Here is a 27,372-nt window from a genome sequence, read left to right on the forward strand (position 1 = left end):
TCACCTTCAAATTGGTAAGCTCTTCCCAACTTAACCCTTGCCTGTCCCTTTTCCACCACTTTAGCTATATTCTCTTTTGCATTGTCCAATCGCACCCCCAGAGTCCCTGCATTCTATTAGCCTGTTCTGATGGGCCACGCCCCTGCTTCTCTCCCTTGCCTGAATCATCACCCAGTTCATTTATAATTGATCAGCTCCCCCAAGCATCTCACCAGTCCAACTCCAGGGCAGGCCACATAGAAAATTCAGCAAACTGTTGAAGGGTTGAAATCCTGCATCTTGTTATTGCATGACCTTAAATCTCTTTAGTTTTGGTTCCTTAAATTGTGTTATCACTGATTGGAAAGGAAAACAATGAGTTCTGCACTATCAAAAAATGCCTTTGTATAATAGATACTGTAAGAATCACAGACCTGTGCATCAATGTGCTTGCAAAAACCTTTAGTGTTTTCCTTGGTCCAGAACTCTGAACTTGTTTCACCAAACAGGTTCCTACTACCATAGGGAAGAAGTTTAAGTTTGCGTTAAGTATGTGAGGGAAACACACATTACTAAGTGGGGAAAAAAAAAAACTTTGAGGTCTCCAATAACATCAATTCTAGTTACATTTCATAATTAACCTTGATCTATACATTATTTAGATGTATTTAGATCTTCTTGAGTTAATTTCCAGAAATATTCAGGGGCAATTCCTTTTAGAATGGACAATCTCAAAAAGATCCTTCATTGTGTACATGAATTAACTAAGGACACAATTTGCCTTAGAAGTTGCTAAATAGCTTCTCCAACAAAAAACATTTGAAGGTTGAGTCCATAAGGTCGCTAAAAGTGTTGCTACTCACAAAAACAGCTCATATTTATCGAGTGTTTTTACAATGTGCAGACCACTGTACTGATGAGTTTAATATACATTATCTTCCTTTCATTCTGCCAGTGGGCTTGGGAGAAAACTGATGCACAGAAAGTTTAACTTGTCCACAGACCGACAGCTGGTAAGCCATCAAGAGGGATTTATACCGCTTGAAGCCTCTGAATCCAGAAGTATAGTGCCTCTTGAATTCCTATCAGGTTTACTTACTGATACTCCCTTTTGTTATTTAGCTGCTGGCATAAAGATTTCCCTAAGTTATCTTATCCTTTTGTTCTCAGGACCTAGATAAGAGCACAGTCTCTCCTTGACCAAACTATTTTTATGTTTGGAAGAGAGCCCTTTGGCAGTGTGTCAGTATTCATCCACTTCCATACTCGGTAAATTTTTACTGAATGAAAGAATCCAGTTAGAAATTCATTAAAATAAATGACTCCATTATTCCCATTAAGAATTTTTTTAAGGAGAGAGATTTTGACCGTCTCACAGTCTTCTCTCACGCAGAAGGCCACACATTCCATTTTAGTGGTTCAGGAAGGAGAAATCACAGGAAAGTTGGAGGGTGGTGGGCAAGGCGTCAGATCCAAAAAGATTTGGACATACACTTTCACCTCACGATTTCATAACGAAAGGTCAGAAAATTGAGGGGCAGGAGCAATGCTAACATTGAGGAGACCCTCAGAGGGAGTCTTCCAAAATTCGTTATGGGCACTGCACGCACACTCTGCACTGCTCAGATCTGAGACACAGTGACTTTGCACTTCAGGTGGGTCGCCGCGGTGACTTCCCAGGATATTGCCTATAGTTCTGTCAACGGAAAAAAGCCAAGTCTGCAAAATAATTTTAAAGAGATTTATTCTGAGCCAAATTTGAGGACCATGACCCGGAGCCACTGCCAAGAGGTCTTGGGCAAGTGGACTCCGCTGTGGCTGGGTTACAGTTCAGTTTTATACATTTTCAGAGAGACGGGTTACAGGCAAAGTCACAAATCAATACATGAGAGGCATACATTGGTTTGGCCCAAAAAGGTGGGACATCTCCAAGCGGGGGCTTACAGGTTATAGGTGGGTTTAAAGATTCTTAGGCTGGCAATTGGCTGAGAGAGTTAGTCTTTATCTAGAAGACCAGAAAGGATATGCTTACTTTAAGATAAGGGTATGAGCACTCTGGGAGGTCCAGACAGGAGGACACTTTAAATTTACAATAGGCGCCTGCTAGGATGTTTTAAGATGCTTTAAATTTAAGAATAGGCATCTGCTAGGATGCTTGAGTTAAGACAGGGGCTTCTTATCTTTTAGGTGATGTTAATGCCATACCAGAATCAGGTCAGGAAGTAAACCACTGCTTCGTTTGGTTAACAAAAGCCGCTTAGTGGGAATTTACCCTTTGTCAGCCTAACCCTGCTGGCCTCCTTACCATTTGCCAGCCTAACCCAGCTGGCCTCCTTAGGACGGAGTTTTTAGCAAAAAAATTAGAGTTCAGTCCTCAGTTCTCTTAATGAAAGTCGGAAACGGGGCACCACCATGGCCTGAGCAGCCACAGCAAAGGTCCGCGCCCCGGAACGCGCTGCAATGGCCGCAGCGGCCGCCAGGTGGGGCCTGAGGCCGAGGATCACGGGCAAAACTTCCGGTCCCCACCGGAAGCGCCCCCCTGATCCCGGCTGTACAACGGGGCCGCGGCGTTTGTGCAGCGCGGCGCTCGGAGGTCAAGAGTCCGACTGGCTTTGAGTTGACTCGGGCGCAGGTCCGGGGCTGCAAGTGCGACACGACCGTGCCTGTCCCGGCACGCCGCGTACGCGGAGGGCGATGACCCGGGACGGGGCGGCCGGCGTCACGGGCCGAGGCGGAGGCCGGGGCGGGCGGGGGCGGCGAGCACAGCGGCCCGGGCTCGGGAGACGGCGCGGGCCCTCCCTCAGCGCGGGACGTCGCGGTCCGGCCACCCGCCCCGGCCGTCGGGACCCGGAGACCGAGCGCGGACTGCGCGGGACGTGACCGCGCCGTTCGGTTTTTCCAGCCCCGGCCGCTGAGGAAGACGCTGACTGGGCGTCGGAGACATGAATTACGCGCGGTTCATCACGGCGGTGAGCGCGGCCAGGAAGCCTTCTCCCATCCGAGCCATGAGTGAGAACCGGGCCCCTCTCCCCCGGGCCGGGCCCACCGGGTGCCGCTGGGTCGCGTTCGTTCATTCGTTCACCTGCGGGCCAGGCTGTGCGTGCAGCAATGGAAGAGGCACAGCCCTTGTCCTCAGAGGACGCGGGCTGGGACGGGACGCGGGTGTAGGGTCTTCCCGCCGGGTGGGGCCGGGGCCGGAGTGGAGAGAGGCCGGCGCTGCCGTGGGCGCGTCCTGCTGCCCGGAGAGGCTCTTCCTGGGGTCGGGGGGCACACAGTGTGCAGGTTCTGTGCGGAGTGGGAGGGCCGGGAAAGGGGAGGGAGAGGGGGCAGCCCTGAGGCTCCGCGGACAGGTGGGCGCTACCTGGAGGAGAGTCACCTGCTGTGGTGGCCCTGGCTGGTCTCCTGACGTCAGAGACCAAGGTGCCAGCAGATTCTGTGTCTGGTTCTTACAGGCAGAGCCTTCTTGCTGCGCAGTCACAAAGCAGAAGAGGTCAAGGGTGCTCCCTGCAGTCTCTTTTGTAGGGGCACTAATCCCATGCAGGAGTGTGGAGCCCTCATGACCTGATCACCCCCTGAGGGACCCACGTCTTCATACTATCACATTGGGTATTAGGTTCCAACATAGGAATTTTGAGGTGACACCAACATTTACATCGTAGCACATTCTATCACTAGAAATTGTGCAGCTTTATAGTTTTGTTGCCTATAATGCATACTTAACTACCTTTATAAAAACATTCGATGAAAGTGTTTCTTTTCTTCCATATTTTTTATAGCTGATCTATTGAGCAGGGCACCAAAATCAGTCATCTCCTTGGCTGCTGGATCACCAAATCCAAACCTGTTTCCCTTTAAGACAGCTGCCATCACCGTGGAAGGTGGAAAGACCATCCAGTTTGGGGAAGAGATGATGAAGAGAGCACTTCAATATTCTCCAAGTGCTGGGTAAGTGTCAATAGATAATATAATTGTATTAGCTCATTTCCATGAGAAATATTCTAAGGCCCATTGATATGGTGACTTGTGTTTTTTGTTTGTTTGTTTGAGACAGAGTCTCACTTTATTGCCCATGCTAGAGTGAGTGCTGTGGCATCAGCCTTGCTCACAGCAACCTCACACTCCTGGGCTCAGGCCATCCTCCTGCCTCAGCCTCCCGAGTGGCTGGGACTACAAACATGCACCACCATGCCCGGCTAATATTTCATATATATATTAGTTGGCCAATTAATTTCTTTCTATTTTTTTTTTTTCTGAGACAGAGTCTCGCTTTGTTGCCCGGGCTAGAGTGAGTGCCGTGGCGTCAGCCTAGCTCACAGCAACCTCAAACTCCTGGGCTCGAGTGATCCTTCTGCCTCAGCCTCCCGGGTAGCTGGGACTACAGGCATGCGCCACCATGCCCGGCTAATTTTTTATATATATATCAGTTGGCCAATTAATTTCTTTCTATTTATAGTAGAGACGGGGTCTCGCTCAGGCTGGTTTTGAACTCCTGACCTTGAGCAATCCGCCCGCCTCGGCCTCCCAAGAGCTAGGATTACAGGCGTGAGCCACAGCGCCCGGTCTAATTTCTTTCTATTTTTAGTAGAGACGGGGTCTCACTCTTGCTCAGGCTAGTTTCTAACTCCTGACCTCGAGCAATCCGCCCTCCTTGGCCTCCCAGAGTGCTAGGATTACAGGCGTGAGCCACCGCACCCGGCCTGACTTGTGTATTTTTTAACTGAGTGTTCAATGGCTAGGAAGGTTTGGGGAAGAGTTTTCAAAGAATAAGAGCAAGAGGGATATTTAATGCTCCTCAGTGATTGCTTTTCAACCTTAAGTGACTGGGGAATCAGAGAAGGCTTCTGGAAGGAAGGACCATTTGAGCTGAGTCTGAAACAGTGAGGAGTCAGCTGGGTGGAGAAGCACATTGGGAGAAAAGAAATGGGTGACCCAGGAAGCAGAGATTTTAAGTCCCCAGGCAATTTTTAAATAATTATGTTCCCTTTCTAAACAAGCAGGTATACGTATACATTGCTCTCATAGGCTCAAATGTCTTTAATTTCTCAAAGGCAAACTGAAACACAAACCTTTAGACTTTCTTTACCTTGTCTTCTAATAGTAGTGTATAGAGTCTATAAATTATACTTTATCAAAACGTTCCTTATTCCGAAATTGAAAAGTATATTGAAATGTTATTTGTATATAAATTATATAATATGTAATATGTACATAGGCTTCTCTTTCCATGATGTAAAGAATTTATTGAGCCTGAACTTCTAGGTAGCTGTAGAAATCTTCCTAGAAGGAACAAAGAATTGATTATGCAATGAATTCTCTAGTGTAAGACTTCAGAGTTGAAATAAAAAAAATAATAGATTCAAATCTCATTGATTAAATGATTGGCTTTATGAGAATCTCAGTCTGATTACCTTTATGTAAATTTCCTAATACCAGAAATCTATTGCTTATATTTTAAATGGGAATACTAACACTGGCAAAAAGCATTTGAGGATTTTTTAACTAAATGTATAAAGTAGTTGGTATAAAACTACCATTTATTTCCTGTCTACTCTTACTATGATTATTACTACTATAAATTTAAAAATGCATTTTTATGCTTTAGAATTCCAGAGCTTTTGTCCTGGCTAAAACAGTTACAAGTAAAATTGCATAATCCTCCCACCATCCACTATCCACCCAGTCAAGGACAAATGGACCTGTGTGTCACGACCGGCAGTCAAGAAGGTCTTTGTAAGGTAAGAAAGAAAGCCTATGTGTAGAATGAAATATGTTTGTAAATATAGTCATCCCTTGCTTAGCCACAGAAATCAAGTTTTGTGGATTACTGGTAGTCTTTCTTATCTTCACCTAGAATTATGAACAGGGAATTCTAAGACAAGACATAGGAGGGGAGGAGTGTGTGTATGTGTTGGGGTACGGAGGTGTTGACTGTTCTTAAAACCCAGGTAGAAATACTTCAGGTTAATCTATCAGTTTTTCGCTCTAGTTTCCCTCATTGTGAACACAAGGACTTTCAAAATTTATCTGCTCTTAATATCACTCACCAGCCTGACTTTTTTTTTTATTTCAATACTCATTTCAGTACTGATTTTTCTTAAATCTGGAGCATGGTTTCTAAGACCCAGACCTATGAGTCACTAAAACAAGAGCCCCACTAAGGGAGTTCTCAACTCCTACCAGAAGCTTAGTGAGCACTGCTTAGTTTCATCTGGTTAAAGATACAGGTTACATTTGTTTTCTGCCTATAGTTATGAAATATCAATATAATTTTTAAATTCTTAAAGAGCGTCATAGATGGTAAAATACATCAGTAACTCCTTACTCATAGACATACTTGTTACAGAGCCCTTAGTAGGAATCTAATTTATTATTAATATTTCTTCCACTTTGTTCTCCAGTATGGATGTTATTTTAGGCTCCTGTGTTTCTGTCTTTATTGAATAGTGCTGCCAGTGATAGGCTGGTTGTTTTAGGGCAAACTGTAATTAGGTTTTCATTTGCTGTGTTAGTAAGGCATATATCATCCTAGTGTTTTCTTTGGTGCTAGAATGTTCTGTAAAAACCAAATCAATTAGCTGTTTTACAGAGGAAGATACTATTTGTCATAAGATGTCAAAAGCTACTAAGGAAAAGGTAAATTGAACATCACCGGCCAAGCTAGGGGACAAAGTCAAATCTTTTATCTCAATTGATAATGACCCTACTGTTTGTTGTGAGATGTGGATTGTTAAAAAGATAAGAAGAAGAATTCAAACTAGGTGGAGATTGTAAACATGACTAGGTAAGAAAGGATTTTTCTGTGACTTACATACAATTTAGTAATAATTTAAACTGGAAAAATCTATTGCCTACCTCTGAGGGTATCAGTAGGCATCATATTGTCCACACAATCTCCTAAAATTTGTCAAACCTTCTCTAAACCTCCAAATATCCTTGAACACTGTTGACCTCCCCGCCCTTTTTGAAGCACTCTCCTCCTCTGGCTCTCAGCACCATGCTGGCTGGCTCTCCTCCAGCTCACTGCCTGCCTGCCTCGCAGTGTCCTCTGCCCAGCCAATATTTACTGGAGTTCCTACGGCCCAGGCCTTGAGCATCCTGAATCTGTACACTTTCCCTGGGTACCTCCTTTCTCACTCATGTGGTCAGCCATGTGCTTGTGCCTTCCACGCTCCTTCCAGATCTGTTTGTCCATCTGACCACCTGACACCACCACAGGATGTTTCAGGGCCCCTCACACAAAACAGCTCGTCATCATCTCGCTCAGATGTGGACTTTCTGTTTCTGAATTTCAGTGAATGGCGGTGGTGCCTCATACTCTGTCTAGTTCAGTAACCAGAAATCCAGGCATCACTCCTGACACCTGCTCTTCCTCACTCCTCTGTAGTCCATAATCATGTTCTGTTGGTTTTCATTTCCTGAATACCTCCCCGTTCTTCTCTAAAACTCCACCATCACAGCTCTTGTTCAGATGCCCCTTATCAAATGTCCCCAGACTGTGGCAATAACTTCCCAAACGTCCATGTGTAATTTTGCCCTTCTTTTATTCTTTCGTACTGCAGCCAGATTGATCTTTCCAAAATGCATGTCTCATGTGACCTCCTGCTCCCCTCTCCCTTCTTAAAACTCTCACTCACCACCCTTGGCTTCAGGGTCCCCTGGCATGGTCTCTGCCCTCTTCTGTCTGACTCTCCACTGTCCTCTTTACACTCCGCCTCAAGCCACAGAATTCTTTAGGTGAAAGAATGTAACCATCGTCACCACTTACACCAAGGCATGGCTTCCTCAGGGAAGCCCTCCCTGAATCCCTGAATGCCCACGTCTTCCTACAGTGAGCTTGCATAGCCTTGTTTGTCTACACTTAATAATAGCACTCGTCACTGTTTTTAATTACATGTTTATTAGATAGTTATTTGATTTGTGTCTAGCTGTCACTCGGACTGGTAGCTCCATCAGAGTACGAACAGTATCATTTTGCTCATCATTTTATTTCTAGTACCTTATACAATCCTGGCTTATAGTAGATATTTAAGCAGCAACAAAAGAAATAAATGAATTTTAGGAGCCAGTTATGTTCTTTTTCTCCTTACTGAAAACCAGGGGTCTTAAAACTGTGGCTTGAGAGCCAAATACAGCTCGTCTTATTTTGTAAATTATGTTTTATTAGAACCCAGTAACACCAATTCATTAATATATTGTCTGCAGCTGCTTTCTCAGCGTAGAGGCAGAGATGAGTAGTTGCAACAGACAAACTATGGCCTACAAAATATTTCTTATTTGGCCCTTTACTGAAAATTTGCCAACTATTCTAGAATCATATGAACTCAAAATATAAAAGGAGTTCTGAGCATGAAAACAGTACATACTTAGGTTTACTAACAAGCTGACCTCTGCTTCTTTTGTTAGGTATTTGAAATGATCATTAACCCTGGAGATAATATCCTCGTAAATGAACCTGTTTATGCAGGAACACTTCAAGCTGTGAGTATACATTTTTTATAAAAGGCATCTCTAATAAAAAATAGGAAGAAATCGTTGTACCTTTAGAATTATCCACTGAAAAATAATATAGTATCTTTCATCTGTAAATAGGAGAATCTTAAATGATATATGCAAATAGTATATGTGAACTATACTTCTGCTTTACATTTCTTTTTTAACATGCAAATGTGGCGGGGCGCCTTGGCTCACGCCTATAATCCTAGCTCTCTGGGAGGCCGAGGTGGGCGGATCATTTGAGTTCAGGAGTTGGAAACCAGCCTGAGCAAGAGCGAGACCCCGTCTCTACTATAAATAGAAAGAAATTAATTGGCCAACTAATATATATATAGAAAAAATTAGCCGGGCATGGTGGCGCATGCCTGTAGTCCCAGCTACTCGGGAGGCTGAGGCAGCAGGATCACTTGACCCCAGGAGTTTGAGGTTGCTGTGAGCTAGGTTGACGTCACGGCACTCACTCTAGCCTGGGCAACAAAGTGAGACTCTGTCTCAAAAATAAAAAAAATATGCAAATGTATAGCCACTAAAATTAGGTTGGGCAAAATCCTGTCCAATTCTCTCCATATTTTACTTAAAATGTAACTTAAATTCCAAAACCGTATTTTTTCATTATCATCTTTCATTATCATATGCCTAAGAATAACCCTGTTTTATGTCAATTTAATCTAACTCTAAACTAATGTTGTATGATGAGGACGTTCCACTCCAGTGTTAAATCAGTGGGTCTATAATATCCAGAACGAGGAAGCTGATCATCCTGTCCTGCTGTGCTCTGCTCAGAACTCACCACTGAGGATTATGTTTGTCTGGGACACTCTGCTTCAGAATAGAAGTGTCCACAAACTAGAGCACATTCAGAGACTTGTAGTCAGAGTGAACAGAGAATTGGAAACCACACCATGTGAAGAATGGTTATATGAACTGTAGCTGTTTTCCTCAAATAGAAAAGACTCAGCATAGGCATGAGAAGTGTCCTCAAATATAGAAAAGTTAGCCATCTGACAGAATAATTAGATTTATTTGTACATGACCTTAGGTTGATAGAACTGGAATCCCAGATAAACAGTTTCAACTCAATATAAAAACTTTCTAACCCTTGATGTTAACTGACTTTGTAAGGAGGCAAAGCATGGCCCATCACTGCAGGTGCTCAGAGTTACTTACTCCTGATTGCCACTTAATACAAATACTGTAAAGGTAGTTCTAGCTTGGAGTAGGGGAATTGAATGAGGTGGCCTTTGTGCTCTACTGATTCTAACTTCATGGATTCTTTTTATTCTCCAAGTTTTATGTTATTTTTATAAAGTCAATTTAGAAAGCAATATACAAGCAATCCAGTTATAATAGCATCCAGAAGAATAAAATAACTAGGAATAAATTTAACAAAGGAGGCGAAAGACTTGTATGTTAAAAACTCTAAAGCTTTGCTGAAAGAAGAAATTAAAGAAGACCCAAATGAATGGAGAGACATGCCCTGTTGATGGATTGGAAGACTGAATATTGCTAAGCTGTCAGTTCTACCCTAAGCAATCTATAGATTTAATTTAATTTTATAGATCTATCAAAATTCCAGCAGCCTTTTTTTTTTTTTGCAGAAATATAAAAGCTAATCCTGGCTGGGTGTGGTGGCTCACGCCTATAATCCTAACACTCTGGGAGGCTGAGGCAGGCGGATTGCTCGAGGTCAGAAGTTCGAAAGCAGCCAGAGCAAGACCCCGTCTGTACCAAAAATGAAAGAAATTAATTGACCAACTAAAAATATATATACAAAAAAAAATTAGTCGGGCATTGTGGTGCATGCCTCTACAGCTACTTGGGAGGCTGAGGCAGTAAGATCACTTGAGCCCAGGAGATTGAGGTTGCTGTGAGCTAGGCTGAAGCCACGGCACTCACTCTAGCCTGGGGAACAGAGGTGAGAGACTGTCTCAAAAAAAAAAGAAAAGAAAAGCTAATCCTAAATTCATATCAGAATTTAAGGATCCCAATAGCCAAAACAATCTTGAAAAAGAACAAATTTGGAGGACTCAATTTCAATTTTAAAAGCTACTGTAAAGTTATGGTAATCAAAATAGTGTGGTACTGGCATAAGGATAGACATATAGAGCAATGGAGTAGAATTGAGAGTCCAGAAATAAACCCATAAATGCAATTGATTTCAATAACAGTGCCAAGTCCATTCAGTGGGGAAGAATAGTCTCTTCAACACATAGTGCTGGGACAACTGGATTTCCACATGCAAAAGAGAGAAATGAGACTGTTAACTCACACCATATAAAAATTTAACTCTGAATTCAAAACCTAAATGTAAGAGCTAAAATTATAAATACCTAGGAGAAAATGTAAGGGCAAATCTTCATTACTTCGAATTTGGTAGTGGATTCTTTTAGATATAAGAATGAAAAACACGAGCAACAACAGAAAATAGGTAATTTGATTTCAAAATTAAAACTGGTACAACCACATGTACTCACCAGCAAATTGGTATTAACGGATCAACACTTAAGTGGACATATAGGAATAACATTTATTGGGTGTCGGGCAGGTGGGAGAGGGGAGAGGGGCATGGGCAATATACATAACCTTAACATTTGTACCCCCATAATATGCTGAAATAAAAAAAATAAAAACTTTGGTACATCAAAGAGATATTATGAAGAAACAGCCTATAGCATAGGAGAAAATATTGGCAAATCATGTATCTGATAAAAGTTTAATATGAATATATAAAGAACTCCTACAACTCAACCACAAAAAGACAACCCAATTAAAAAAAACAAAAATGATACAAATACATGTTACTCCAAAGAAGCTATGCAAATTGCCTAGAAGCACATGAAAAGATGCTCAACATCATTAGTCATTAGAAAACTGTGATCAACATAAGAGCTGTATGTTCAGTCTGATTATTTTGAAGACTGAGGCTTGGATAAAAATGTGTTTTTAAAGTTTAAGAAATCCAAATCAAGACCACACCAAAATAGTACTTCCCACCTGCTACTATGGCTATCATAAAAAAAAGAAAAAGAAAAACTGCAAACACTGGTGAATATGTGATGAAATTGGAACCCTCATAGTTGCCTAATAGAAATGTAAAATGGTACACTCACTGTGGAAAACAGTTTGTCAATTCCTCAGAAAGTTAAACATAGAATTACTATACGGCCTACAATTCTACTAGGTATATACTGAAAACGAACTGAAAACTGGGACTCACACAGGCACTTGTATGCAAACGTTCATTGTGGCATTATTCACAGTAGCCAAAAGGTGGAAGCAACCCAAGTGTCCATCAGTAGATGAATGGTTAACTGAAATTTGGCATGTTCATACAATGACATTGAGCCAGAAAAAGGAACAGAGATCTGATACATGTTACAAGGTGAATGAACCTTGAAAACGTCATTTTAACTGAAAGACGTCAGACACAAAAGGACAAATATTGTATTATTCCACTTATATCAAATATCTAGAATAGACAAATTTATAGAGACAGAAAGTAGATTAGAGGTCACCAGGGACTGTGGAGAGTGGAAAATGGAGAGTTATTACTTAATGGGTACAGAGTGTCTGTTTGGGGTGATGAAAAAATTTGGAAATAGAGGTGATGGGTGCACACACACACTGTGAATGTAATTAATGCCCCTGCATTATACTCTTAAAAATGCTTAAAATGGCAAAATTTTTTCTTATATGCATATTTACTACAATAAAAAAATAAATGCTTTTTCTTGATTGGATACTAATTATTTATTTTCCTAAACTCCTAAGATTGAAAATTACAAACTGCCTATAAATTTCCAACTTGGGATCTTCAAAAATGCATGCATACATCCATCCACAAATGTTTTCATGTGCCCAAACAGAAACTGTATGCCAAGCTATGAGGAAATATGCCAGTAAGAAATACCTGTTTATGTTATGGCCCAATATTGATTTGTTTTGTCCATGATCCACATGCTTCATAAGTCTAGGACCTTTTAAATTTGTCATAAGTAGGGTCTGGATTATTCGCACTTTATGCATAATTCTACATTTGACTGCTAAAAGAGTGTTTGCTTTTTATTTGAAATTTTTTCGTGAGAACTTCACTTTTTGTAATTTTTTTCTTTAATGTTCATATATGAATGAGATTCCACAACATTTTTATAAAACTATGTCCATAAGTAATGCCAGTGGGTGCCAGTCTGCCTTAGCAGTTGGTCAAATATTGAAATACTTCTGTCCTGCTTGGCCAGCTGCCCATCCCCTTCATTGTCCCACCACCACCCTGCTTCCCTGCCCCCCCTCCTAGGACCACCCTGAACCTCCCATAATCCAGGGTAAGGCTGGCATAGCAGGGGGCTTCAAGGACCCTGATCCAGCCTGCGTCCCTATCTGATGGGTCCATGCTGTACCACTTGCTAAATATTTTTAATATCACCCCTGCTTGTATATTTTATATATCAGTATAACAGATGCATCATGTGGTTCATTAATTCTGTCAAAAGACATTCATTAATAAACACCTGCTTTATGAACCCGTTCTTACTACAATTATAAAGAGAATTCAGTCAGGACAGGCTAGCGCATGCTGTGTAACAAATGACTCCAGTACACCCCTTCGTTTGTAACTCACAGCTGCAAAGGTTATTTCTCCCACACTGCACATCCACAAGACGGCTGCAGCTCCAACCCATGGCATCTTCTGGTGACAGAAGCAGCCCCTGTCTGGAGCCTTGCCCATCTTAGAGCAGAGGGAGAAGAGAGAGGACCACAGCTGGATGTTAAGGCTTCTGCTTGGGAAGGACACACGTCACACTAATGCCCAGAATGTGTTGGCCAGAGCCAGACGCACGGCCAAGCCTGACATAACTGGGGCAAGGAGGTGTCGTCCTTCCTCTGGGAAGGGAGAGCTGTTCGTGATCAATAATGTAATCCACCCCAGCGAACAACAGAATTAAAATATATAAGCTCAACCCTTAGGATCTTGGAGCTGAGTGTAGGTTGGTATTTTTAAGGTATAAATGATCACATTCTTGGTTAGTGTTTAAAAAAAAAAAAACAGTGGTACTTATAATCGTGCCTGGCTCTTGTGCTCAACAGCTGCGGCCACTGGGCTGCAACATCATGAATGTTTCCAGTGACGAACATGGGATTATTCCAGACTCCCTCAGAGAAACACTTTCCAAGTGGAAGCCAGAAGATTCAAGGAACCCTAAGAAAAACACCCCCAAATTTCTTTATACTGTCCCAAATGGTGACAACCCCTCTGGAAACTCACTAACAAGTGACCGCAAAAGGGCAATCTATGAGGTATTATAAAAGAATGTGTTCGTGTAGTTGTGTTACTGTTTCTTGTTGACTTTTGGAAGAGTACAGTGTAAGTTCCCTCTCTTACTAGAAAAATTTATGCCAATTTAGACATAATAGATTATTACCCTTTCATTAATTATGAGATTTTTTCTTTTCCTTTAATTAATGAGTTAATAGGAAAAAAATAACATTATTGGGCTTGCATTAAATTATGAAATTAGTTAATACTTGACCCCAAGTTTGGTTTTCCTAATTTTATATTTGTCTTGTTAACTTTTCTCTTCTTCCTACTCCATGTCATTCAGATTACAATGAATTCTTTAAAAAATAAGAGTCATGCTCCTTTTGTGTAAAATCCCTTTGAGGTGCCTGTGATGCCTAACTCTTCATTATAAATGTTATTTTAAAGTAACAAACATATATTGAGCTCTACAGAAATCTTTGAAAAATAAGAGAAATGTGCCTTTTAAAAAGGCTCTTTCATGTACCTAACTGTGCTCTTTATTTTTTTTTATTTTATTTTTTGAGACAGAGTCTCACTCTGTTGCCCAGGCTAGAGTACCATGGAGTCAGCCTAGCTCACAGCAACCTCAAACTCCTGGGCTCAAAGATCCTCCTGAGTATCGGGGATTACAGGCATACACCACCATGCCTGGCTAATTTTTTCTATATATTTTTAGTTGTCCAATTAATTTCTTTCTATTTTTAGCAGAGACGGGGTCTCGGTCTCGCTCTTGTTCAGGCTGGTTTTGAACTCTTGGCCTTGAGCGATCCTCCCGCCTCGGCCTCCCAGAGTGCTAGGATTACAGAGTGTTACTTTGTTGCCCAGGCTAGAGTGAGTGCTGTGGCGTCAGCCTAGCTCACAGCAACCTCAAACTCCTGGGCTCAAGCAATCCTGCTGCCTCAGCCTCCTGAGTAGCTGGGACTACAGGCATGCGCCACCATGCCCAGCTAATTTTTTGTATATATATTAGTTGGCCAATTAATTTCTTTCTATTTCTAGTAGAGACGGAGTCTTGCTCTTGCTCAGGCTGGTTTCTAACTCCTGACCTCGAGCAATCCGCCCGCCTCGGCCTCCCGAAGTGCTAGGATTACAGGTGTGAGCCACCGCGCCAGGCCCAAATTGTGCTCTTTATTTAACCTTTTACTACAAATAGCTTTATAAGTACCAAGCCCTTGTTGAACTTTATAGAATTTATTTACATGCAATGGGATCGCAAGGAAGAGTTCAACCAGTTTCTTTTACTTGGAAAATTTATAGTTTCAAAATATTGTCTTATTCTTATTCTTGTCTTTAAAAATAAGCCCCTTCTGAGCTCTGTCCTGAGTTCTCTGTTTAATACCTTCCGTAGACAGCCTGGCCCAGTTCTGTAAGTGATGACTGCTACATTGCCTGGTCCCTGCCTCTTCCTCTTCCCTGAGCTCCAGACTTTGTAGCCAACTTTCTGCTTGATACCTCCACACAGATGTCTAATAGGTATTTCAAACTTCACATGACCAACCCAAACCTCTAATCCACAACCCCTCACATTCCCCAACCCCACAAATAGTGTGAGCAGAGGAGCTCCCCTTTATTCTTCTCTTTCCCTTCTCCTTCCCCTGGCCCCCACATCTAGTTCACCCTGTGGACTCACCAAGTTATCCAAATTCATCTTTTTTCTTCACCCCATCATTGTCCCTGTCTTCTAAGCTGCCACTCACCCTCACTGGCCTCCTACAACACTGCCCACTGCACCCTGCTGCTTTTCATCCTGGTGTCTAACCTGTCATGTCCCTCCCCTGTTGAAATGTCAGTGTACGGCCAGGCTCGTGGTTCTGTTACAGCCTTCTAGTGGCTTCCCTTTGCAGTTTAAATAAAGTCCACGTTCCTTTATCTGCCTCGCAAAGCTATGTGACATGGTCAGTCTGTTCTCAGCCTTATCTTGTATTCTTCTTGCTGCAGCCCACTTGGGGCAGCCACACTGGCCTTTCTAGCCCTAAAACATGCCAAGCTGTCTGCTAAACCAAGAGCCTTTGCCCTCACCTGTCCCTCAGTCTAAGTTTCTCTTCCCTGGTATTCGCAGGGCTGAATCCTTCTTGTCATTTTGAACTCTGGTGTATGTATATATGTTGCTGAGGAAGGGCTTCCCAATGATTCAACCTGAAATAGCTACCCTACCACTCTCTCTTTCCAATGTCACCTGTCGTAATGCTCTCCCCAGCACTTTAACCACCCATCTAATATTTCTTCATCTCAGTATCCATTGGCTTATGTCTGTTCTCTTTCCCACTAGAGTGTTAAGTTCCATGAGAACAAGGGCCTTAGTGGCTGTTTATCTCTTTATCTTCTGTCTGTCTAGGACAGTAGAGGCTCAATTTTTGAATTAATGAATGAATACAATTATGATACTATTAAAGAATGATGATTCCAAATGACTTTAATTTTGGATAGCTCTTAAGAAATATATTACTTTAAGAAATAAATATATTGCTTTAACCTTTTTTAGCTTGCAAGAAAATATGATTTCCTCATAATAGAAGATGATCCTTACTATTTTCTCCAGTTTAACAAGGTAAGTGATGATATGAACTCATGTCACTATTAGAAGATAACTGTTAAAGTTATTGCACTGCACTGGATATTAGCCTGGCTGCTGAGTCAGTTAGTCCACTTTAACATTGAAACTAAATAAATTAAGATTAATTTGCTGCTGCTTCAATTTCAGCCTTCTGCTTTTACTGTGGGATTAATGCTTTTCATTTTTGGTATTGCTGCTTTTTCCAGAAATTACTTATCTTCAAAATAGTAGCTACCCCAAAGGCAATTACAGCAACAACAAAAATAAATAAATGGGCCTTGATGAACGTAAAATGTTTCTGTACAGCAAAGGAAATAATCAACAGAGCAAATAGACAACCTACAGAATGGGAGAAAATATTTGAAAACTGTATATACACATCTGATAAAGGGCTAATGTCTAGAATCCACAAAGGACTCAAATCAATAAGAAAAAGTCAACTCTATTAAAAAGTGGGCGAAAGACATGAACAGAAATTTTTCAGAAAAAGGTAGACAAATGGCCAGGAAACATGAAAAAATGCTCAATGTCACTGATCATCGGGTAAATGCAGATTAACACTATGAGATGCCACTTTACCTCTATGACAATGGCCATTATTAAAAAGTCAACAAACGGTAGATGGATGCAGACAGAAAGGAACATTATACACTGTTGGTAGGAATACATATTAGTATAACCTCTATTGAAAATATGGAGATTTCTTAAAGAGCTATAGCAATCCCTCTGCTTGGTATCTACCCAAAGGTAAAGAAATCATTTCATAGAAAAAGGCACCTGTGCTTAAATGTTTATTGCAGTATAATTCACAACTGTAACAATGTAGAATCACCCTGTGTGCCCATCAGTTCATGAGTGGATGAAGAAAATGTGATACATACACATACACACTCTCAGCCATGAAAAGCAATGAAATAATGTTGTTTGCAGCAAGTTGGATGGAACTAGAGACTATTATCCTCAGTGAAGTATTTCAGGAATGGAAAACCAAGCACCATATGTCCTTACTAATAAGTGGGAGCTACATGCTGGGCGCACATGGGCACAAAGGGATATAAAGGACGTGGAAAACCAAGAAGGTGGTAGGGTGGGATATGGGACAAAGGCTTACCTGTTGGGTACAATGAATACTGTCCTGGTGGCAGGCACCCCAAAAGTCCTGACGTAAGCATTATACAAGGTATCCATAGATCAAAAACATTTGTACCACCTTCATATTTTGAAAAAAATACACTGAAGCAGGAAGAGGCTGTGCTCAATAATGTCCATTTGGACACAGGAGAGGCATCACAGGCAGTGTGTCACATATTTGCCACCATGTCATTTGTGTCCTGGATCTTAACCTGCAACATAATGGGCTTTTAGAGTCACTCTCACTGCATTTTTATACATACACACACAACTTTTCCTGACTACTGTGTTCGAACAGACAACAGTAGCATAAGACAACCGATGCCCAATTCCTCAAAATCCACCACTTTCTTTGTTCTCAGTGCTGTAGAGAACATACACTTGGATTCAGTTCCCCATTTAAATATACAGAGAAGAAACAAAAACTTTGGGTTTTTTTTTTTTTTGAGACAGAGTCTCACTTTGTTGCCCTGGCTAGAGTGAGTGCCGTGGCATCAGCTTAGCTCACAGCAACCTCAAACTCCTGGCTCAAGCAATTCTCCTTTCTCAGCCTCCCGAGTAGCTGGGACTACGGGCATGTGCCACCATGCCCGGCTAATTTTTTCTATATATATATAGTTGGCCGATTAATTTCTTTCTTTTTATAGTACAGACGAGGTCTTGCTCTTGCTCAGGCTGGTTTTGAACTCCTGACATCGAGCAATCTGCCCTCCTCAGCCTCCCAGAGTGCTAGGATTACAGGCGTGAGCCACCGCGCCCGGCCAAAACTTTGTTTTTTTGAAAGAGGATCTCACTCTGTCACCCAGGCTGGAATATGGTGGCATCGTTATAGCTCACTGGAATCTCAAACCGCTGGACTCAAGTGATCCTCCTGCCTAAGCTTCCTGAGTAGCTGGGGCTACAGGTGTGCACCACCACACTTTTTGTAGAGACAGGGTCTTGCTCTGTCGCTCAGGCTGTGCTACAACTCCTAGGATCTAGTGATCTTCCTGTCTAAGCCTCCCACGGCGCCAGGATCCACAGGTGTGAGCCACCACGGCCCACCTGAAACTCTTGATTTCTCTATATGATTTTCCAGAACGTCACTTCTTTCTACTCAGACTCCCACTCTCACTGTGCCCATCACCCCTGTTCTCATTTGTCACTCCATTTGAAGTAAATATTGTAGTCAGTATGTACTGTTGACCCCATTTCTCGCCTTCATTCTTATCTTTCCAGTTGGTCCTAAGGATCAGCGTCTCTCCTGCACGATTGTGAGTGCTCCTGGCCCTCCACGTTTTGGTCTTGTGCAAACTTCTCTTTCCTGACTTCTTCCTTTAAGTCTGTTGATCCTGGGTTTCAACCTTTGTGGCAAGGAGGGCCTGTTTGAAGTTTCTCTAACTGTATAATAACGGCATCTGGCGCACATGAAGGAGCCTTGTGTGTGTGTTTTGGCAAAAAAGCCATGAAGACAGGCAGGTGCTTAAAGAATCTGCATCTCTGTTCCTGCCCCATGTCAAAGGGTTGAAATAAAGGTGAGAGAATACTTGTGCTGTTGTATCCAAAAACATGCCCTGTCCACTGTGTATGCAAAGTAATCATACGGTGACTAACAGAGTTCTCAAACCAACAGTTGTGTTTTTGTTTGTTTGCCTTTTCATTTTAAGCCCTGGGCACCAACCTTCCTTTCCATGGATGTTGACGGGCGTGTCATCAGAGCTGACTCTTTCTCAAAGGTCCTTTCTGCGGGGTAAGGCCACGTCTCCACCGTGAGGCTCCATCCATACGAGCCAGACACTGTGCCTCAGTGTCTTTTAGTCCACACAATTCTTTTCACTGAAGATGCTTGTACTCCTCTTGCCCTAAAACACAAGTTTGGTTATTAATATTAACATAGGCATTTTCTCTCTTCATTGATCTCCACTGGTCAAACACACTTGGCCATTGATCTAAAGTTGCAGTGGGACTGGTTGGGCTTTTGGTATCATGTGTGAGAGAGCACATTTGGAAGGAAACATGCAGTCAGACTTGTTTTAGATGTACTCTTCTATTTAAAGTTGTATTGGAAATAAGAATTAATTAGCTTTATTAGTTCTTTTTAATTGTCTAGATCCATTTGTCCCTAGGGCATAACTCTCTTCCTAATGAAAGTAGGAAAGGGATATGTAATAATTGTTAATGAGGGATTGGTATTGTGCCTTTTCTCTTTCTGTGTAGGTTGAGAATGGGGTTTCTAACTGGTCCAAAACCGTTGATAGAGAGAGTTGTTCTTCACACACAAGTGTCAACATTGCACCCCAGTACTTTTAACCAGGTAAGGACAATTTAGGCAATGGGTTTTTTTTAATGAGATCACAATAAAAGATAACAAGAATTCTCAACCTGCTAGTGAATCATTGTTTTCCTTCCTGATTTAGTATACATCACTGACTGTATAAACTTGGTTCATCTTGTTACATCTTCATGGTGGTTTACATGTAATGCAAGAGAGGTTTGCTTTTACCTTTGACAAACATCAAATTTTTAGAGTACGAACCATGACTTTTATTATTGTTCTATTTACTTTAGCTCATGATATCACAGCTTCTACACCAGTGGGGAGAAGAGGGCTTCCTGGCTCACGTGAACAGGTATTGAATCATTAAATCGTTAAAACATTTATGAGCAAAATAGGAGCCCGGTGGACATAGTACAGATCACCCAGAATGTTGGTTGTTTAGTCTTCCTTCCTAACCCTAAGACAGCAAGAGGAATAGTCTGTCAGAAGTCAGAAGTCCACTCGCTTTATTTGCTCTTCACCTAGAAAGTCTTTTCAGGAGCATCCCGGGGATGGCTTGAAAGCAGTCTGCCCACACTCAAGGCAATGCAAAATTCCCACCAGCTTAGCATTCCCTTAGTTAACTCATTGAAGAGGACAAACTATGCATGCACATAAATGTTTTATTTAATAATCAACCATGAGGGACACATGACACAGGATTTGGCTCAGTCACAGATGACTAAAAACATAATTTGCCTAAAGAATGAGTATATTGAGGAGTTAGAAGTGAGGAGTTATTTTAGTTATGTAAATGGGATACCTCCTAAGCCGTTCAGAAATAAGGAGAGACGGGGTGTCCTCATTCCCAGACCAGGGACTCACCACATTAGTGGTGTTTTCCTTGATTCTGTGTGTTCTCCTACCCTGCAGTTGATAACCATTGTTTCAGATAACGAATCACAAAGATTGATCCTGCTACATCCCTTGCTTCTAGGTTCCATATTTTACATAGAAATGGGCTTTTCCTTTATTAAGTTTCATTTTGATATTATTCCACAATAAATGAAGAAAGACAGTGGTAAAAAGTTTCATCACCAGATGATAAGCAAATATGCTCTGTTCTCTTATCAAGTATTCAACATTTCCATTGAGATAGAAAAATTCTTACAGCCTGGACTCCAGAGCCTTTTTTGTTACTTCAATCAGTGTATTGAGTACATCCTTCTCATTGTTTCCTTCTTCTAGGGTTATTGATTTCTACAGGAACCAGAGAGATGCAGTATTGGCAGCTGCAGACAAGTGGTTAGGTGGTGAGTAGAACTTACACACCCTTATGATAAAAGTAGCACCTGTGTGAGTGGGTGGTGATTGCCACATGTGATTAACGGTCTTGGTGGAAAGAAACCACTCCAGGAGTATTCTTACCAATGACAGGGTACCCAATAAGTCATCCCACAAGTCACTACGTACAAACCTATTTCTTTACCATTTTCATCTCTGCTAAAAAGAATTTGTCATGTAAAAAAAAAGAAAACGATCTGAGAATCAACCACCAATCACTTACTTAAACCTAAATAACATCCATAACCAAAAATTTAGACTAATTTCAAAATTTTGCTTCAAATAGAATTGTCAAACAAGTCATATACTCCTTTTGTAACTAATCTGTATAAAGATGAAAATCTCTCCTTATAACATATTTGCCTTCTAATCATGAACCTACTTTATCTAATATTATCTATTACTAATTTGATTGTAAGATGTTTTTGATTTATTTTTTGTTATGGAAAAAGGCAAAAGAATTAAATGCCTTTAATTATATTATTAAAATGCCTTTGATATAAGTCATAGTAAACCAAACATACTAATTTCTTTTTCATCATAACTCTTTCCATTTAAAGTCTTGGTAAAAATAGAATCATTATGTTTTTGATAAGAGTACTCTACTAGCCCAAGTACGGTGTCTTACTCCTATAACCCAGCACTAGTGGAGTGCCAGGCAGGAGGATACAACTACCAGGAGTTTGAGACCAGCTTGAGCAACACAGTGACCCTAAGAATAAAAAAATTAGGCAGGCATGGTGGCATGTACCTTAGTCCCAAATGTTTGGGAGGCTGAGGTAGAAGGATCACTTGAGCTCAGGAGTTTTAGGTTATAGTGAGCTATGATGACACCACTATACTCTATCCCAGGCAACTGAGCAAGAGTCTCAAAAAAAAAAAGGTACTATTCTACCTCTTACAGAGTAGTGCTGAAAAAATGTTTTAATCGATAACATTTTCTTTTTAGAAAAGACAGTAATGAAATCAAAGTATCCTGTCTTCTTGATCTCTCTGTTCTAATACTCAGTGAAACTTAAAGCCTACAAATGTCTCTGGAATTCCTGAATTATGCAAGTCTAGGCAGGGCCCAGCTAAGTAAGGGAGGGAGGCTCACTCTCACCCCCTCCCCCACCCACACTGACTCAGAAATAAAACAGCGAACATCAGTTTTCAGGGCTCTTAAAATGACAGTTTTTGAGATTCTGTCACTAAAGAAACTTGTCGGAAACAGTCAGTGGAAATTACTACATTATGCCGTGTAACATTCTTGATATCATCCAAAATCCTTCCTTCAGAAGACATTTGTTCTCTGCTTTTGTTTGTAGATTTGGCAGAATGGCATGTTCCTACTGGTGGAATGTTTTTATGGATTAAAATTAAAGGCATTTCTGATGCAAAACAACTGATTGAAGAAAAAGTAATTAAGAAAGAGGTAAAATTGGGAGGTGAGGGATGGGGAAGCCTAAAGAAAAGTTATATTTTTTCTTTAAGGTCATTTTTTACTTGAATGGAAATGAAGAGTTATTTCTTGCTGCCCACCACTCAGCTCATAATGTTCTGATATTAGATATGTTATCTCATTATTAAAATCATATTAGGTTTTTGGGTTACATAATTATTCATCTGGCCTAACTTAATGGAAATGCAGTCATTAGCATAGTGGCTGAGAGCAGTCCCTGCAGCCCCTTCCTTGAGTTGGAGTCCCAGCTCCTCGCCTTCCTGGTTGTGTGGCTCTGGGTCAGTCACCCTCCTGGTGTTTCATCTGTAAAATAGAGACAGTGAGAATCCCTCCCTCATGGTAATAAATGGTGTATACGTGCAGAGTACTGAGAAAATGCTCAGTGAGTATTAGCCATTAGTATTTAAAATGGAGGGATTTTTTTTTTCCTGCTTATGAAAGTACAGTATACTCATGGTAGGAAATTTGGAAAATGCATAAAAGGACAATGAAAAAAAATTTAAATACCCCATATTTTCATCACCTAGATTTGTGACCATTTGTGGTATAGTTTCTTGAAGAGCTTGTATGTGTTCTGGTATTGTGGATGGTCACTTATTTCACATGGTCAACATTACACAGAAAAGTTTGCTTCCTGATCTTTTCACTGAAAATTAACTCATGGGAATGTCTTCTAGTTTTTCTTTTCTTCTACTTTTATATTTATAAATTTGTAAGTCTGCATAGTCTTCATTTGGGGGCATTGACTAACCTGAAAATGCTAAATGTTTTTCTGTGTCACTTTCCAGTTTACCAAATAAATTTTGCCTTCTCCATTAATTAATTCCATCATCATGTCTGTCAATCTTGTGTAAACACTGAGGTCTGTTTCTGGAATGACTTGTCTTGAAGCAGTGAGTACTAAAGAACAGGTTGGGGAGACAGTGACCAAGTGCTATGCTAGTGCCCAGGACACAGGTGCTCTGGAAGGGAGACCTGGAGACGGCCTGTCTGGGCTGCAGCCCCCACTCCACACCTGGAGAAAGTCTTCGTCCTCTCCAGCCACCTCCCTGGAGGGCGGGACTGATGGCGTGTTAATTGTTCCAATGCTAGTCCCAGCATGCAGTGGGTACTTAATAAATATTTAACTACCTTATTTTATAAATACATGTTAGTATGACAAATTGAGTTGATACATTCTTGCTTTTCTATCACTGGCATCATCATCAAAAACATTTGGTAGGTGGCTGGCTGTGAGTATCTGTGAGCTGGGTGCTGAGGATGCAGACGCCATGTTTCACTGCACGTTTCTCTGTTCCCTGCATTTATTCCTCACGTCCTGTCTCATGTGCCTTTGCCTTGTCCACATAGTCTCCACCTTCATCACAGCACCCTAGCCCAGCTGTAAGCCCAGCTCTTGTTTATCTTGCAGAGAGATGATTACCATCCTCTCCTCCTCTTACAGCTCCTTCCTTCTAGTACATAACTTAATAACTTAAAAATGGTATCTCATTACTCAATTTTATATTATTTTTCTAGTTAGGGTAAATGTTTATGATTATTTCTATTTCTTTAGTAAGCTTTCCTTTGCATGTTAAATCTAGAATTTGAGTGTTTTCTTCTGTTTCTGTGGATTCTTAATATATCAACAAGAGTTGGCATTTGCCATATTTCTTGTAAACCTTTTCCTGTTTCTATACGTACAGTTTTGTTTTTTGCATGACATATACAATATTTATGTAAATTAGGATTTTTTCTTATGGTTTCTTGAACTGCATTGAAACTTAAAACATCCTTCCCACCCTATGATTAGGTTTACCTGTATTTTCTTGTAGTTTTTCTTTAATGGCACATTACTTATTTTCCACAACCTCTCCTAGGTGTTTATGCTTCCAGGAAATGGCTTCTACGTCGATAGCTCAGCTCCTAGACCTTACGTGAGAGTGTCCTACTCTTCAGTATCTCCAGAGCAGATGGACGTGGTGAGTAAAACAGTCTCTCCAGAGTAACTTAGTGTGTATGTTTACTTTGTGAATTAGAACATTACTTAACGCCTTTTTAGGTTTCTAAACACCAGATATTAGTTGACCAGTCAAGAAGCACCATTAAAAGACTCATTGTAAGGTCAGGAGTTTGAAACTAGCCTGAGCAAGAGCGAGACTCCGTCTCTACTATAAAATAAAAAGAAATTAATTGGCCAACTAATATATATAGAAAAAAATGAGCCGGGCATGGTGGCGCATGCCTGTAGTCCCAGCTACTTGGGAGGCTGAGGCAGGAGGATCACTTGAGCCTAGGAGATTGAGGTTGCTGTGAGCTAGGCTGATGCCACAGCACTCACTCTAGCCTGGGCAACACAGTGAGACTCTGTCTCAAAAAAAAAAAAAAAGACTCGTTGTACTTTGTTGTTAGACTTCTGTAAACAAATGAGACTGAGACGGAGTTAAAGTTTTTTGTCTTTGTGAATAATTTCTAGAACAGTGCTGGGATATTACCAACACGTTAGGAGGAAAATCTCTTTCCTTCCTTCATTGAATTAATTACCATGAGCCAAAAGTACAAATTCATGACAGCCATCAGTCTCCTTCTTGAAGAAAAAGTTATTAGCAGGGTCAAGTAGAATAATATTCTTAAATTAATCATGATCCAGCTTTAACCAAAATAACAAGAAACAAAGAAACAATGTCCTAAGGACTGTGTATCTGGAAATCCAAACAGAAGAGCTATAAATCAAATAGGGCTATTAAACTTGAGGAGAGTTCATACTCATTCTTGCAGTTGGCTATTTTTGGTGTGTTCCTTATATACTTGCTGTGTCATGCCATTAAATGTGCTTTTGATAAGCTTACTCTGCTTTTATGTAAATAGAGTCGGGCAATTGAAACTATGGAGAATGTATATGCAGGTGGAGATTATGTAAAAACATAAAATAATTTGATATAAGTAAAATAGAAAATGATAAATCTTGAGATCCATAAAAACAAAGGGTAAATTCTGGAAGTCTGATGTACTTCTATGTACATATCTTAGTAGGCATTGAAGGCATCCTGCCCACATAAAGCTGATGTTAAACTTGACTTTTCACTGCCTTACCTCAAGTGGATACTTTGGATTTTTAAAGTTATGCCAGGCTTTTCCAAAGTAACATCCTAATATAAGTAATTCTTATCTCTTTTTCTCTTTTAGGCCTTCAAGATATTAGCCCAAACCATAAAAGAATCTTTATGAAAAAAGGGCAGCAAGGCACCCGTTTTGCTGGCGAGGATCATAGCTAAGGCAGTGTGATTTTTTACTGCAAGCAGCTGCTTGCTTTGGTGGTTTTCTGATTCTGGCAGAAGTAGTGAAATGCTGGGACTAGAAATACTTCCTGGAAGCTCCATCTAATTTTTCGGCCATTCCAGCAATTCTGGAAACTACAGAATACATGATAATACTTTTTTTTAACCAGCTAGAGTAGTTTTCATTATCTGCAACTGAATGGCAATCAGGGAGGTGAGGTGTGTGAGGGGGTGAGGGGGTCTCCACGACCACCCTCAGGCTGGACGAGCCGCTCAGTGGACTCATGTAATTGTGCATGGAGCAAAGTCTGGAGGAGACCAGACAGGTTTCCCTCTAATGCAGTCACATGTGTGCTTAATTCCTCCAGCCACGGCGTAGGACAACACATGCAACGTGTTGTCAGCCAGAGCTGGCCTGAGCCTGCCTGGTTTTCCAGGGTGTTTATTGGGGGCCCGTCAGGGACGCATGGAGTGCCTGCATGACTCACCTCACTTACTGAAGCTCCAGCCCGGGGAGGGAAAGCAGGTGTTTGCCGTAAATCAGGTTGCCAGTGTAAACTCTGGGAAAACTGGTGCAGTAGGGCTCAAGGCCCCAGCATGCAGAACACTCTTACCAGTCAAAATATTGCCAGGGCTCAGTTCCTAGGAGCCGGCCAAGGGTCAATCAGAAAAATAGCCCTTTCTTGGGAATGTGCATTGTTTGAGCAACCCAGATCTGTGCAGGTAACCTGTCCTCCTCACCACGGAGCCCACTCTTAAACATTTATAGTAAAGAATTATGAAAGATATGGAGGACACTAAAAAAAGATGGAGATAGTAACTGTAGTTTAAAATAGCAAACAGCCGGGGTTAGGGGTAGAGTTCTTGTGATTAAAGGTCTCACAGTAGGAACATGGTTGTCAGTTAGGTTCGTCCACTTAACTAAATTGTAGACAACCACTACAACACCATTGTACAGGAGTATTCGTTTTATAAAGCATTGTGGTAAAATGATTCCAATATAATATGGAATAAAAAATCAGGGTATAGAAGGTATAGACATAGTCTAAATACAACTATGTGAAAACTTAGAAAATACCAAAATGGCAACAATCAGATAATTTTTTGTTTGTTTTCATAATGTTCTATAGGATGACTCTGTGTTTATAATTTAAAAATAAATCTATCTTTTAACACCTTAAGCAAACTAACGGCAGAACACCGTTTTCAGTTGGGTGAGCAGAGGTTCCTACAGGCAGCGGTAAAACACATCTAGGGACAGTGAGGGGCAACTCCCATGTGACAGGACATCATATTGAAAGTGACAGTCAGTGTGAGTCTGGACACAACTTACGTGGCTTAGTTTGCTGCTGGTGGCCTGTGTGGCTTCTGTGTGGAAGCCCAGCTGTCCCAGCCACGGTCTGTGGGGATGGAAGCCACCGGAGCGCCTCATGATGCTCAGTGCGGGAATTGCTTGTTGGCCTACAGTGGAACAGGTGCCAATTGCCATGGTTTTCTTTTAATTTAAATTTGAGTCTTTATTTGTCCACTTTAGGAACTTCCTCCCCTCCAAGTGAGAAAGTCGTTAGTGCTTTCCCCGTAACGACTGTGCAGTGCAGCGTATCTTCAGACTCCTTTTCCAGTACTAACTACTTCAAT

General features: G+C 41.2%; 1 protein-coding gene across 2 annotated transcripts; it reads left to right on the forward strand.

The window, feature by feature from the left end:
* Positions 1-2,800: 2,800 nt before the first annotated feature.
* Positions 2,801-26,920, forward strand: LOC105874631 (kynurenine/alpha-aminoadipate aminotransferase, mitochondrial). Of its 2 annotated transcripts, XM_076010719.1 has the most exons (13): positions 2,801-2,988; positions 3,756-3,924; positions 5,582-5,714; positions 8,383-8,457; positions 13,558-13,767; positions 16,254-16,319; positions 19,103-19,185; positions 19,653-19,749; positions 20,004-20,065; positions 20,941-21,005; positions 22,344-22,450; positions 24,337-24,438; positions 25,643-26,920. In XM_076010719.1, exons 1-13 carry the CDS (start codon positions 2,922-2,924, stop codon positions 25,682-25,684), a joined length of 1,278 nt encoding a protein of 425 aa, XP_075866834.1. In that variant the 5' UTR covers positions 2,801-2,921; the 3' UTR covers positions 25,685-26,920. The 2 variants fall into 2 exon arrangements, with proteins under 2 accessions (XP_075866834.1, XP_075866835.1); XM_076010720.1 differs by lacking the exon at positions 13,558-13,767.
* Positions 26,921-27,372: the final 452 nt, after the last annotated feature.

This window comes from Microcebus murinus, chromosome 15, assembly GCF_040939455.1.
Source record: "Microcebus murinus isolate Inina chromosome 15, M.murinus_Inina_mat1.0, whole genome shotgun sequence".
In the NCBI taxonomy this organism is placed as follows: domain Eukaryota; kingdom Metazoa; phylum Chordata; class Mammalia; order Primates; family Cheirogaleidae; genus Microcebus; species Microcebus murinus.